Source organism: Haematobia irritans, chromosome 4 (genome assembly GCF_050003625.1).
Source record: "Haematobia irritans isolate KBUSLIRL chromosome 4, ASM5000362v1, whole genome shotgun sequence".
Taxonomy (NCBI): Eukaryota; Metazoa; Arthropoda; class Insecta; order Diptera; family Muscidae; genus Haematobia; species Haematobia irritans.
The window spans coordinates 227,116,018-227,132,039 of record NC_134400.1 but is presented as its reverse complement, the minus strand read 5'-3'; the positions used below and the strand labels follow the sequence as shown (position 1 = coordinate 227,132,039).

Sequence of the window (16,022 nt, the reverse complement as noted above, 5' to 3'; positions counted from 1 at the left end):
TGAGACCAAAGATTTACCCCGATTTACTTGAGTAGAATTAAGGTTCTGGATATGCGAGCGAATTTTAATTGAAATCGGTTCAGATTTTGATATAGCTCCCACACAGTTCAAAGTTGTAGTCCGATTTACGTGAAATTTTGCACAGGGAGTAGAATTAAAATACTAACCCCCATTTTCATAAAGCTCCGTTAGTGTTCCGTTAACTAACCAACTTTTAAACCGTATTATGGACGAAGCTGCCATCTTGCCTTTATATTCCATAGGCCAGTTAGGAACTTAACTGACGAAAATTTTTCAGTTAAGGTTAACCGTAGAGAAGATATTTGCAATTTACTTTCTGTTAACTGGCAGTTAAAGCCTAACGGAGCTACATGAAAATGACCGTAAGTATGAATGTCAAATTTGGTTAAAATCGGTTCAGATTTCTATATAGCTTCCATATATGCTTTTCCGATTTGAAAAAAATGGCCAAAATACCCAAATTTTCCTTATAAAATCGCCACTGCTAAGTCGAAAACTTGTAAAAGTGACTCAAATTTTCCTTTATATCTAATACATATCTATCGACCGATAAATAAATCATAAATACACTTTTGCGAAGTTGCCTCAAAATTGGTTCAGATTAAAATGTTCCCATATTATTTTTACTAACCGACTTAAATTTTAAGTCTATAGGTTATAAATTTTGTTCAGATTGATTCAGACAAAAACCTTTAAATATAGCACCCAACACATTTGACGGATTTGACATAGTGTCGAAAATGTGGATTTACAAAGTGGTGCAGGGTATAATATAGTCGGCCCCGCCCGACTTTAGACTTTCCTTACTTGTTGTTTACTAACATTGTGGTCCGTCCCGGTCATAAACCAATTTAAATTTTGAGTCCAGACATTTTGTAAATGTTTAAAAAAATGCCCAAATCGGTTCATATTTAAATATTTGTATATGGGAAAATAAACCTTTATATAGCTCCCAACAAATTTGAAAGTGTTTGTATACATATTGGTGAAGGGTATAATATAGCCGACCCCGCCCGACTTTAGACTTTCCTTACTTGTGTAATATGAGAATGAGTTAATTCGTGTTTTCCTATTGGACTTTACGATTCGCATTAAAAAGATTTCAATTTCATACCGTGAAACAAGTTGCCAATATTACTAGAGAGAATGGGCGGAGCTAATCTATCAAAGACAATTTGTTTGCTTCTCTAACTCTCAAGGAAAAAATATTGCTTTTACTTTCACCTAAAGTCGGATTCAATTTCACGAATTCAAGATTTGATTAAAACTGTCTGTAAAACTGAATTTTCATTCTTATAACAACAATGTAGGTCCTTCTTTTTCCAATTCCCAAAGAAGGCACAGAATAATGTTTGCGGGCATTTTTTAGAAAGGAAGTGCAAGGCATTTTAGCATGCATGATAGAAGAAGGCATATAGGAAGGTGTTAAGGATCCCAAAATCATGGGTTAAGAAGGCATGATTTTTGCGGTACTTCGCAATTTTCCCGCTGGGCAGGTATGTATCCCTTATGACTATTTGTGTCTTTGAGTTTTATTGTTGCATTCAGTTATGTTGATGCATTTATGAAGTGCACACGTGGATTTAATTTTGCAAAATTGTACGTGCGGTATTGGTGTTTATTAATGAAAATACATTTATTTCGAAACATTTTAGAAACTGAGAAGTGAATGATGTGATGTTAGAGGAATCAAAAACGCTTTTTATTGATAAAAAACAAATAACAGATTAAGGAACTGTATATTTCTGTTAATATGTTAGTTTAAAATTAGTGCGGATTTTAAATTGATTTACATAAAAAATATACAACATGAGTGGTAATAGGATGATTTATATTTATTCTACATCTGGATCACAGGTTGAGAAGCAACCATTTTTTTGAAGCTATATTTTTTATGTTACAGCAATTCCTACAGGTGAGTACTAAGTTCGAGTTTAGCCGCTAAAATTAAAAATAAATCACTAAGTAAAGTATAAAATTATACGTCTTCGATACAAATTTATATATAACTTGATGGAGAATAGCCCAAATCAAGTTTTTTATAAAGATTATTTTTTATAATGGATTATTAAAGAAAACTTATCATGGAAATTGCAATTTTAGCCGCTAAACTCAGGTCTCGTAATGGTAATTTTTTGAATATTCTTACTGTTTAATACTAATTAAGCTGATATCCTTATTGGCTCTAGGAAATACTCTTGAAAACCGTAAGTTAAAGATCAATATGAACGATAGAATTAATTAATTAATAATATTTTTCTTATATTTTGTATAACTTTGCAATTTCAGATGCTTATAAGCCAAATCCGCCCAACAAAAGTTAGCCAAAATCGATGAAATTGGACAATTCAATTGAATATAGCAACTTATGCCACATATATCTTTCATATGGATAGAAAACATGGAAATTTAAATTAATTAGTTTAGTCCTAATAACATAGAATATTACTCTTTTGAAGAAGCAATTACTAACTACCGACAAGTAAATGCGTCCAACGTACTAATAAAAATATTTCCTTTATTGTATATCATAAGCCCTAGTTTTGTGTAATATAATAATAATTTTTTGAAATAAAATACTGGTGGTTATAGAAAATTGACTTGTTTTGTACGAAAAATTTCTTAGTTGTATACAGGCTTGTTGTACCGACAAACAGTTTATTTCAAACCAATTTCTTAATACAGGTTTCCCAAAAAATTGTTCATTTTTCCGGATAGCAGGAATATTTTGAATGAGTTTAACTATATTCTTCCCACAGCATAGTAATAATGATCTAAAATACGATGTAATACATGAACTAATTTATAAGAAAATCATGAACTTATCTAGATGAAAAAAATCTTTGGCGCCAAATCATGGTCATTCTTACTATGGGTTAGTTCATTTTTCATAAAAAATAGTAAACTTTTTTTTCGGTGTAGGCTCTTATGCAATCTCGAATGTCGTAGCGAACTATTTTTCAAGTTATGGCCAACAATCGGTACCAATAACTAACATTTTCTCGTTTGGAAAGCTTAGTCGATCTTCTAAGAAATATTTTTCATTTAGTCGAAGAATTTGATTAAAACCAATGTGTGATGCATTTGGCAGAGCAAACGTCTTGCTTTGTTTGTTATATTATTCACAGAATTTTATAATTTGATAATATAGACAGACTTTATAACATTTTCTCAGTTTCTACTAAAATTAAAATTGTTTTCCATTTTATTTTGCAGCAAAATGCATAATTTTATAGTGCCTATATTAGGAGTACTCCTTGCTACACAGCTACGTCGTGTTGGAGGAAATCTTTCTCTTGATTTTAAAGTAACAAAGGTAAGGCGATCTCATAAATCCGACTAATAGGCAAACCCTAAAGATCGTTTTTTCTTTCTTTTGGTGTATTTTCAGATATCTGCTAGTCCAGGTAACAATTTATATCATTTTTATTAAATATTGTATTGGCGTTTAGTTTTCTAATATTAAACTTCATATTCTTTCCAAGTATTCATTTTATTTAGGGAGATTTAAAATAAAAACTATACTTTATTGCATTGTTTTTTAAAGAAGATACGTTTAATTCCCGGCAAACACAGATGCTGAAAACTAGGAGGATGTCATATAAGAAGTAACCCGCATAAACTGTATAGACATATCTCTTTTTCCAATTTCCATAAAATATGGTAATAATTACAACTTCCTTGCACTTAAAAATAATATATGCCAACTAAATACATCCTAACATTTCTATTAAGAATATAGTTTTTGACATATGTTATCCCTATGAATTTTTATGCGTTTAATAGTGTTCCAGAATCCAAATAAATTCGTCCAAACTCTGCAAAAGCCAAATGGACCTACATCGACCAATACGTACCTCACTTAATAAGTCTACAAAATATAGGCTCAAGAAGTTAACTTGTGGGATGATTATTTATAACTCCATCCTTTACACATCGTCTTAAGTTCAAAATTAAAAGATATGCTATTAATTTGAACGTTTGATTGCATTCCACAAACTATTTTCTATGGGTTATTTATGAATCACTGACCGATCTGTTTTTCATCAGTTTAATTTAATACAACCCATTCACAAGCCACAAAAAAATATGTCTTCAGATTTGTATCCTATTAAATATGGTATAGCCCATGGTAGTATACTGGGACCCATTCTATACGTAATATTGGGATCTAAAATCATGTCGATTTTGCTCATATTAAACCTGATTACAAACTCTTATACATCAAAAATAAGCAAGTTCCACGCTCAAACACAGCCAAATATTTGGAAATAATGAGGGATAATAAACTAAATTAGAGAGAACACATCAAAACAGCTAGACCGATTAACTAATGGATTATCAATTATCGTTTATATCTCTTTGCTTAATTTAAGTTATTTTTCTTAAATTGAGTTTTTATACCAGAAACACATTTACCTAAACTATTCGGTATTCCCATTGTAAAAGAGCATTATACAAAGCAAGTAATGACAATATGAATCGTATTTAAAGGGTGATACGGTCAAAATTTGGTCAATATAAACTTGACGTATTTCTTTCAATTTTGCATTTAAAAAACCTGAACACCCCCCATTTTGAAGGTGTGTGTGTAGAATGTTGCTCCTATTTTGATTTTGGAATTCACTCTTCAGTTGTCAAAATGCCGTCCAAGCAAGAAGAGCAGCGTATCAAAATTTTGCTCGCGCATCGCGAAAATCCGAGCTACTCGCACGCAAAGCTGCCAAAATCGCTAAAAGTTGCCAAATCAACCGTTACAAATGTAATTAAAGTGTTTGGGGAACGTTTGTCGACAGCCAGGAAGTCTGGATCGGGGGGAAATCGAAAACCGGAAGCCGCTGAGACGACAAAGACAGTTGCCGGTAGTTTCAAGCGAAAGCTGGGTGTATCGTCTACAACCGTGCATCGAGCCAAAAAACGAGCCGGACTATCGACTTACAAGAAGGTAGTGACTCCAAATCGCGATGATAAACAAAATACGACGGCCAAAGCGCGATCCCCGACGATGCTGACGAAGTTTGACTGCGTGGTAATGGACGACGAAGCCTACGTCAAAGCCGACTACAAGCAGCTTCCGGGATAGGAGTTTTATACGGCAAAAGGAAGGGGAAAGGTAGCAGATATTTTCAAGCACATAAAACTGTCAAAGTTCGCAAATAAATATCTGGTTTGGCAAGCCATCTTTACCTGTGGCTTGAAAAGCAGCATTTTCATAGCTTCCGGGACTGTCAACCAAGAAATTTACGTGAAAGAGTGTTTGAATAAACGTCTGCTGCCTTTCCTGAAGAAACACGGTTGTTCCGTACTGTTTTGGCCGGATTTGGCATCTTGCCATTACGGTAAAAAGGCCATGGAGTGGTACGCCGCCAACAACGTGCAGGTGGTTCCCAAGGACAAGAACCCTCCCAACACGCCAGAGCTCCGCCCAATTGAGAAATACTGGGCTATTGTCAAGCGGAACCTAAAGAAGACCAAAAAAACTGCTAAGGACGAGCAGCAGTTCAAGGCAAACTGGCTTTCTGCGGCGAAGAAGGTGGACAAGGTGGCTGTACAAAATCTGATGGCAGGTGTCAAGCGTGAGGCCCGGCAATTCGGATTTGGAAAAGCGAAAGCCTAACTGAATATTTTTCCTGAATTTTATACTAATTGAACTTGAAAAAGAAATTTAATTTGATTTTTTAAATAAACGATTTCACCGATTTACACGCGTTTTCCCTTGACCAAATTTTGACCGTATCACCCTTTATTCTATTGTCTCCCATATTCATTTGTGTTTGTTCAAAGCGGTATAAATGAATAAAGCAACCCATTTTCAATTTTCAAGAGGTTCACGAAACCTCCCAGACCTAAAGAGCAAGTGTATAAAGTCAATTATATAGCAGTGCACACTCTGTACTAAACCAATGCAGGGGGTTTGTGAGACGTGTATTCCTATTCAACATCTGGGGTAGAGGTGTGCGCGTGACTGAAATTTCACTCACATTCACGAAGCAAAATGTTTATTCTCGCACGCTCACGCACGGTACGTGTGGTAGCCAATCCCACTCACGCACATTCACGAAATGAAAACCAGTACTCACGCACGCTCACGCACGAGCTACTTTTAAAGACTCACGCTCACGCACGATTCATGACAATTCACGTGATTCACGACATTATCCAAACGGAAATCGGCAAAGGTAACAAAATTCAAAAATAGAATATAGTTCGAGAGCTAAATTAATTTCAGTTAACATATGAGTATGAATTAAATTTTGATTTTTTCGCGAGCGTGATTTTGCAGAAATTTTATTCACGCACATTCACGAACTGAGTTTATTCATCACGCACGTTCACCCCCGACATATTTATTTTAGTCCCATTCACGCACATTCACGAGAGTTGCTTTGGATTTTGTTCACGACTCACGTGATTCACGCGTGTCACGAGAATTTCGTGTCACGCGCACACCTCTAATCTGGGGTTTGAATCATTTTCTGTCTGTATGTGTATCTTATGGTTAAGATAAGATCAAATAGATAGAATGTGGTCGTTCTTATTCAGATTGCAAAATCTGTTTCGGATTACATATGTATACGGATAGCTTCTATTATGAAATCATTCTCCTCTGTCGTCATATTCATCCATCAGGGAGAACATTTTGATTTCCTTTGTGGCTTGAATTTGCATAGAATCATATAACAGATGTGGTTAACTGCTAACCACCTAGGAATGCCATAAAAACTGACCACAACAATGAATGAATATGCAAGAGGTTGCAAAAGTTAATCGTACTGCTGGCATCATACATTTTTGTTATTTCTCCTAGTTTCCATGTTAACGCACATTTATATCATAATCACTGCACAGGTAAGGAATGGATGTTTGCCTTCTCACAAATATTTCTATAGCAATAACAACTACAAGAAGGATACTCAGGCAAAATTAGGCAAATTGTACACATATACAAAAATTATGTTTTTATTGCAAACTAATTTTAGGTGAAATTTGAATGCAGAAGTATAAAATAATGTATAATAATAAAGTCCATAATTCTGACTTCACAAACTACACGTAACAACATAATTATTTCCTACCAAACGAAATATTAAAGTTACGAACATCGTTACAATTTCCATCTACACACAAACAACGCACATATATAGATAGAATAGTAAAGTATATGCAAGCAAATGCAAAAGAACTTCATTTGAAGCAAACAAAACACTTCAGTTGCAAATGTCTTTCTTTCATACAAAACAAACATTCTGCTCTTCCCTTATGCTTCCACGTTTATAAGAAAAATATCCTTTCCTAGCGAACGAAATTTTCTTCTGTAGTAAACTATTTCCCTAAAGAAGAACTAAATCCAAATGCTTAGAATTCTGAGTGATAATTGTCTGTAACCGGCTATCATAGTGAAGACTCAATATTTGCCCCAGGTGCCCCAAAACAGATTTCTGTGTACAATGAAAAAAATATTGTCATGCGGCCAACGATTTTATGACCTTAGAATACGAATGTTACTTAGCATAGACGACGCATTACTCTGATATAAAGTTTTTTCCTTGTCCAAAAATCGATAAACTTTTCAATGAAGTCGTTTTATCCTTATAGTTAAGTGATTCGATTTCAAAATGGGAATCATAACATGAAAGAATTTTTTTTTGGACTAAGGTCAACTTGAATTTAATCATTCAGAAAAATTCTTTAAAATTAATGAAATAATCTTTGTTGTTTTTTTTTTGCATCTTTATTATAAACACATTTTTTACTTGAAACATAGCATAATTTCTACTGAAAGTTGAGTCTGAATTTGGAAACTTGAGTTGTCGTTAACACGATTTTAAAGAAATTTGATAGCATATGAAGAAACAAAGTTGAAAAACGTAAAATTAAAATTTGCTTTAGATCCTCCTTATTTATTCTACCATTACATCTCAAAAGGTATTGAATATCACCGGTTCAACAAAATTTGTTTGTAGAATCCTGGAGTGATCGCCTTCTGACCTAACTCTTTCTTATTTGTCTGCAAACGTTTTTCCGAAAAACCACACAATAAAATATTGGAAGTTCCTCTTTATTTCAAAAAATTGCAAGTCCTTATCTTTATTTCAAAAATGATCATTCATTTTTACCTCACACGAGGTGATTATAAATTCGCAACCATTACGTTTTCAGGCCATGAATGCTGGTTGCTGTTTTGACAACGCATGGTGTCATTTCATCGTTGTCAGATAAACAACGTCTGTTCACTATTTGTTAACTTATGTGTGCTGATTCACTTTCATGAACAGATCATTTCGAAACGTGAACGCCTTTCATGATTGTTTCTATGGGTGTAAGGAGTACGCTTCATAAGGAGTCCAATTGATATTCATACCGTGACGGTTGTTCGAAAGAGTGGTGACCACATGCCCCAAACTGCTTCCACATACAGTGCTGTTCATAATATTTCCAACCACATTGCCTGTTGAAAATAAACCGTAGTTATAATGAACATAAAAATAAAAAGACCAAGCCTTTAATGCAATGTTGTTGTTTATTATATCAATTTTATCATTATTTTATCAAATAACGATAGTAGTTAGTACATACTAAAGTAATAACAATAATATATTTAACAAAATTCAGAATTGTTTACTTTTAACATTAAATGTTAATAGTTGATACTATAGCCATGCTTTTGATGAATTCTGTGCATCTTCCTGGCATTGACAGGCAAAACGTTTATGAAATCAACCACACACAGAGAAGAAATATGTTCTCTTCTTTTCTCGCCAAAAATAATATGCTTGCCGAAATCAGACACATAACCTCCGAGAAAATAACATGGTTGCGACAAACATGTTACATGGTCACCATTCATTGTGCTCTTGAAACATGGTTGAGGTGATCATATTCCTTCTCTGGGTGCAGGAAGCACAATATTCTCGTGTCTATAAATCGGGTCAATAGCTTGTCCTAAGGCTTTCATCTTTGGACCTTCGTTCTCAGCATCTGTTATCCAAACTATGCAACTTAAACATTGATTCGTCGGAAAATAGGGCACTGCTACTCAGGCCATTTAAGGTACCTTTTGCAAATTGAAGGATTTCCAAGCTATTTATACCCTTCGCATCTACTGTGGTACAGGGTATAATAAGTTTGTGCATTTGTATGTAACACCAACAAGGAAAAGTCTGAGACCCATCGTTTAGTATACCGATCGTCTTAGAATTAAATTCTGAGTCGATTTAGCGATGTCCGTCCGTCTGTCTGTATATGTAATTTTGTGTGGAAAGTACAGCTCGCAGTTTAAGTCCGATCGTCCTCAAATTTGGCACATAGTTTTACATTGGCTCAAAGACAATCGCTATTGATTTTGAAAAAAATCGGTTCAGATTTAGATATAGCTGCCATATATATTAATCACCGATCTGGTCTGGTATTTATCAACGTATTTTCGGGCAAATTTCGGGGCTTTCGTAAAATATGCAAAATATCAGCTAAATCGGTTCAGATTTAGATATAGCTCCCATATATATCTTTCGTCCGATTTGAACTTATATGGCCAAAATAGCCAGAGTTTTGTCCTGATTTGCTTCAAATTTTGCACAAGGAGTACGTTTAATAGTATCGTTAAGCGTGCCAAATTTGGTTCAAATCGGTGCAGATTTTGATGTAGCTCCAATATATATTTTTCGCCCGATTTACACCCATATGACCACGGAGGCCAAAATTATTCTCCCATTTACGTTTTTTGCTGAGATAGCAGGATAATTATTCTAACTATGCATTTCAAATTTAGTCAAAATCGGTTCATATTTAGATATAGCTCCGATATATATAGAATGTTTCATATTTTAGACCCATTTTTAATGGGAGTTTCCTCCAATTGACTCGATAGTTTCCACAGAGAATACATTTAATATGCTATTTAAATGTGTCATCTTGATCTAATATGGCCAAAATGCCCACATTTTACACAAAAATCTGTGATGGTCTCCCCATATCGTAGTCATATTCTACACACTCCCAGCAAAAAAAAGCGTCGCCAAAAAAGTAATAAAAATGTTCTTTTTGGATCCGGAAGTGGTGCAAAATTGACGCAGAAGCGATGAAATTAACATGGGCTTGTCATAGGACGGAAGTCCTCCATTTCAACAGCCGTTTCACTAAATTTGCATCACTTCTTTAGATATGATCCGAATTCAATGTTTTTGATGTAAATTAAAAAATTCTGTGATATTTTGTCAAATAAATAATTTTTATAATTTTTATAATTTTTAATGGATTGTAGTGCTTGTCGGAAACGTTTGACTTCAAATATTTTCAAAAATGCACAATTTTTTCAGATTGAATTTAGCATTTTTTTCGACAAAATTTAAATGTTTTGTACCATTTTATGAATTCTTACTCTGTTTTTAACCTATTTGAAACAAAAAAAGTTAAAATTATTCATTAAAAGTATGAAAAAACCATGTTATAAAAAATTGAATTAAAAGAACTTCCTAGGTAATTAAAATAAAGAACATCATTGGGAGTGCATCTTCTGGAAGTGCTTTTAAAGTTGTGCCTTTGGGAGAACTTCCAAATTTTTTTGCTGGGCTGTAATGCCAAACTTTCCACAGAATGGTCGAATTTTAAATAAAGATCCGACTTGTGGAAATATCGCCCGAATTGGCCAAATAATATATCACAACCAATAATTGACCACGAGATTTAACCAATATTCTTGTAAAATCGCCACTGCTGAGTAGCAAAAATTGTAAATATTACTCAAATTGTCCTATATCTCGAATACATATGTATCGCCCGATGAATCATAAATGCCCTTTTGTACAATTGCATCAAAATTGCTATAGCTTTATATTTCCCATATTTTTTGCTAACATTTTGTTTCATCCCAGGGTGTTAGCAGATTTAATTTTTAATTCTAGCGATTTTGTAGAAGTACAAAACATTGTCTCTAAATCGTTTCAGATATAAATATTTGTATATGTGAATATAAACCTTGATAATAACTCCCAACAAATTTGAAGGAGTTGAGATGGTAACAAAAATTTTGGTCTACATAATGGTGAAGGGTATAATATAGTCGGCCCCGCCCGACTTTAGACTTTACTTACTTGTTTTCTTAGAAATATGTATTTTTGTATACTCGAACTCCGACTTCTAAAGCTCTATGTCTGATATATTCTCTATGGTTGATATATCCCACTGAAATGAATGACTGGTTTCTTTAGATGATATTTTAGAGAATTCTTGTACAGGGGGCTAACCACGGCATTCGATATCGAATTCATAATCGTATCGAAAAAATTGTCGATACGATTAAAAGTTTGGATCACGGCATTCGATCGAAATTTGATGCCATTTCTCTAGCTTTGCCAACAGCAAAAAACGAAGATATCGAATGCCGTGATTAGCCCCCAGTTCTTTTAATTTAACGATCTTCTTTTGGCGAAACCTTACGTTTTCTTCCACCCCTGTATACAGTTTTGGTGCATGCACTGTTTGTTACTCGAGACATAGTTGATTTGTGGACATTGTACTTTTTCAAAAATCGTTTTTGCGATACATTTGCTTTAATACCGTTGATAATTTGCTTTGTAGTATGTTGATTATAATTTTTGCAGGCCATTTTATCGAATTATTCCAAAAATAGAGCATAAACGCCCTCACGATAAGTTAACGATAAAACTACGCAATGAACTAAACGATATTCCTACAATGCCTTTTTGGTACGTGTTTAAGTTCAAACGTAACGTATATTTCCCCCTTTTTAATTGTATCCTACTTTTCTAACTACGGTCCCTTACATACTTGCGCGTGCGTACTATTTTCTGTCAATTGCTTGCCTTCTTGCCCCATTCTGTTTTGTTCGTTTGTTTTTATGTCACGTCTTGTTTGGAGCTATCTGTGTTCACGACACAACAAAGGTAAATGTAATTGTTCACGACAATTATTCAATAAAAATCTTATATGTGGACACAAATACTAAACCCTAGTGTTTTATTTATTTTTTATTTTCATAATTTCACCGTCACCTATTGAGTACGTCTAATCTATCCGTTTTAGCTACTTATAACAGTTTTAGGTAAAAATACAAAAATAATGCCATTGAATAAGAAAATAATAGACGGTGTTAGGTAGTTGCAAATGTTTTGAAAAGGTTGAATGCGATTCTTTACCACTATTTAATAACAGACCATTCCTTTGTCCATTAACAATTTGGAAATACCACTCCACACGGACGAAAAAGACTGTTTTTCATGTGTTTGGGTGTAAAAGTTATATGTTTGGAACTCAAATTTTTTAACACAATATTTTTAAGTGCAAGCATATAATGTTCATAAACTAGCATAACAGGTTTAGGAGATATATGTTAATATATTAGAACATATGGGACATAAACTGTTTGTAAATATAATATGCTTAGTTGCAAACATATATTAATTTATAAATAGCCTATAAACATATATGTGTTAAGAAAGAGAGACCTAGAGAATATGATACAAGTAAAATAATGGAAGTAACCAATTGGTGCCTTAAAAATATATCTACACAAACAAAATTTCATTAAAATTTCTATTAATGTATGCCCCAAGGTGAAACATAATATGTTTGAACAATACAAACAATATTTTGTTTGGACCAATCCTGAAAATATATATGCTTGAAGCAAAATATATTTGGGGTATATGTTACAGAAGCGATTTTTTTTTTTTTTGAGGGTGCATAAAGATTATTTTTTAAATGGAAGCTAAACCATTGAATTATTTTTATGGGAGATTTACCTAGATTATGTTCATGGTAGGGTTAGTAGCAAATGTTTTGAAAAGCATTGTATGTTTTCGGATGAAATCTCCAACTCTTAATTTGCAGAGAGGAGTATGTGATGGAAACTTTTGCTCCCTTATATACTTCTGAAGCCATTTTTTTACTACTTTTCACAAATAATCCTACCTTACTTCATGTATTTGTTTAACTGAAAAACTTTTTTTATACTCTTTGCATGAAATGCTTGCTTCAAACTATGATGGACTCAACGTAACATTCTATAACCACAATAACAAAGCCAACTGTAATGTGGCCAACACAACGTATGCCCATGGAGAGACATTTAAATTGGATTGCAGGACCCAGTGTGTCTGTGAGGTAAGTTCGCAGAAGTTATTTTGTTAAAAAAGAAAAATTTAAAAATAAATAGACGAAATAAAATTAAACTTTTGCATTCGTGGATGAAATTAAAAGGCAAACTCGCAACTATCGAATTTATCCATCCATTTGAGTGATTAAAAAATGCATGCCCTCTTAAGAAAATTGGATCTGTATTATCTCGAAGATTACACAACATTGTTGGGTTTATCTTCTTGGTTAGAGTTGTAGCAGTTACAACTTTTGCTGTACACTTTGCGTTGAGGCGAGCAATTTCTTCCATTTGATGCTACATCGCGAAAAAGACGAAAGGAGTATAAACAAAAAGGGAGCAATGAAAAAAAATAAGCCGTCGGATATGAAGTAATGACGTAATGCAGTTCGGAATGAACGAGATCGAGCACATGACATTCCAGTTGCTTTGTTTGTGTAGCAGATTCCAATTTTGCAATATTAAGGAGTATAGCTTTCAGTATGATTAGTACCTTATGCATTGGTTCTGAACATTAGGTTTACTTATGTAGCATCCTATTTTAGCATGAAATGAAGAAATTTTTACCAGTTGAAGCAACTGAATCACAACTGCAAATTTAACCTAATGTTTTGTTTTTTCGGAATCGCAGACGTATTGGTAACTTTTGAGTTTTTTCGAAATTTTCAAAATTCATTTACCACAACAATTTTAATGTTTGCAGCAATATAAAATGTTTATTCAATAAAACGGACAATTTCTTTTATGTCAAATGCTATACTTTTCTGCAAAATAAAACCCCTGATCCATATTTTCAGACAGTGTGGTACAATATGCAATTCCACACAGCTTGCACTGATCCTTTGGAAATCTTCCGAAGAGTACAGATACATTATGTCTACATTTGTTTCATCCGATACACCGATTGTTTTCTGTGAATGAAGTTTACTTATATACCAACGAGAATAAAAAGTTTACTTTTTTTTGGCTAAAATTGTACCAAAATTTCAAAAATTATATATAATATCCGAAAAAATAAAAATTATATCAACAAGTAAAAGTTTTGTGCGAGTCAAAATTCAAAATATGTTTCCTTCCAATGTCTTTGTTGTCAAAGCCTTATTTTATTATGAAAATATTCTGTCAAACACCTAACAAAATTGTGGATTTGAAGACGAAATGAAAAATTTTTAATCCCATTTGTTTGTAATTTGGTCAGTTCCTAAAATATGTGTACCATATAACTTATATTGGGCAATTGATTAATTGGGACTTCTCAATCATTTTGAAGACGAACTAAGCACTTCAAATTGTACCAAATAGGTAATTGTTGTACCATTGTACTTTTGAGAAGTGGGATGTACCAAATTTAGTACAAGTGTGCCAACATTTACATCCCTGGTTCAGTACATAGATTCAAGGATGCAAGGATTCGAAGAAGTGTATTCAACTACATTGTTTATACTAAAAAAAAACGTAGGAGATACCGTAGTGCAACGATATGATGACCGCCCTGGGTGATGGGTTCAATCCCAGTTTCGACCGATCACCAAAAAATTTTTCGGCAGTAGTTTAAACTTCGAACGTTTATCAAAAAAAAAATTGTTTAATTTTTTTTAAATCGTTTAAAATTTTTAAAATACGAATGCTAATTTTGCATAGCATTGAAGACGCATTTTTTTGCTACAAAGTTTTTTTTTCATTGTCCAAAAGTCGATACAATTTTAAAGAAGTCGATAAGACTTAAAACTGAGTATCAACTTGGCCTTAATAATTCTTCAAAATTAATGAAATCATCTTTAAATTTGTTGGTTTCTTGTATCTTGTCTACAAGGCAAAACAGCGATTAAAAATAGGAGATGTTATTCAAAACTTTATTTTAAAGACTTCTTTTACTTGAAATATATCATAATTTCTACTAGAAGTCAAGTCTGATATTTTAAATTTAAGATGTCGTTAACACGTATTTAAAGGACTCTATTAGCTACTTGGAGAAAAAAACGAGAAACGAATAAATTCAAATTTGTATCTCGTATCGCAAAGTACGCAAAACTCAAATTTAAAAGAGAAATGTTTCTTAGAGAGAAATGTTTCTTAACACGTTTTTAAAGGACTCTATTAGCTACTTGAGGAAAAAAAGAGAAACGAATTAATTCAAATTTGTATCCTCGTATCGCAAAGTTCGCAAAGCTCAAATGTTTCTTAGGGATATCCTTATTTCAATTCTCCGCTTCTTTGGCTCGGAATCAATACTAAAATCATTAGTGCAAAGACAAAATCTTCAACCAATCAATATCGCCATCAAGAAGATCAAAAAAGTAGTGTAGTCGAGCATATATAGGGGACTATAAATCTTTATATAAAGCCTCCACAATATTGAAGAACTTGATATGATATCGAAAATGCTTGTCTACAGAATAATATCACCACCAAACTTTAGACTACACTGAAAAAAAGCATGCCCGGTTCCAAAGATTTTGTCTTTACTTTAACAATTTTGGTATTGATTCCGAGCCAAAGATGCGAAGAATATATGTAAGGATATTTTTACGACACAATTCTCTTTTGAATGTGGGTTTTGTGTACTTGCTTCTAGGAAGCAGATTTTACATTTTCGTTTTTTCAGCTTTTTTTCTTCATATGCTATCAAAGTCCTTTAAAAACGATTTAACGATAACTTTATTTTCCAAATTCAGACTCTACTTCCTGTAGAAAGTATGCTATGTTTCAAGTAAAAAACGTCTTTAAAATAAAGTGTTGAAAAACATGTCCTATTTTTGAACGATTTTTTGCTTTGTAGTCAAAATGCAAAAAGACAACAAACGTAAAGACAATTTCATTAGTTTTAAAGATTTTTTTCTGACTAATTAAAGTCAAGTTGACCTTACCCCAAACAATTTTTCTTTCG

General features: G+C 33.2%; 1 protein-coding gene and 1 long non-coding RNA gene across 2 annotated transcripts in view; both read left to right on the top strand.

The window, feature by feature from the left end:
- Ccn (cellular communication network factor protein Ccn) overlaps nt 1-16,022 on the top strand; it is a 222,998-nt gene that overhangs the window by 165,889 nt on the left and 41,087 nt on the right. The window contains exons 2-4 of the mRNA XM_075307957.1: nt 3,238-3,337; nt 3,413-3,428; nt 13,064-13,143. Coding sequence (XP_075164072.1) covers nt 3,242-3,337; nt 3,413-3,428; nt 13,064-13,143 — 192 coding nt within the window. The 5' untranslated portion in view covers nt 3,238-3,241. The remainder of the gene's footprint in view (nt 1-3,237; nt 3,338-3,412; nt 3,429-13,063; nt 13,144-16,022) is intronic.
- On the top strand, nt 2,135-2,555 carry LOC142236677 (uncharacterized). Its single transcript, XR_012722151.1, has 2 exons — nt 2,135-2,228; nt 2,311-2,555. It is a non-coding gene; the product is annotated as an uncharacterized LOC142236677 (long non-coding RNA).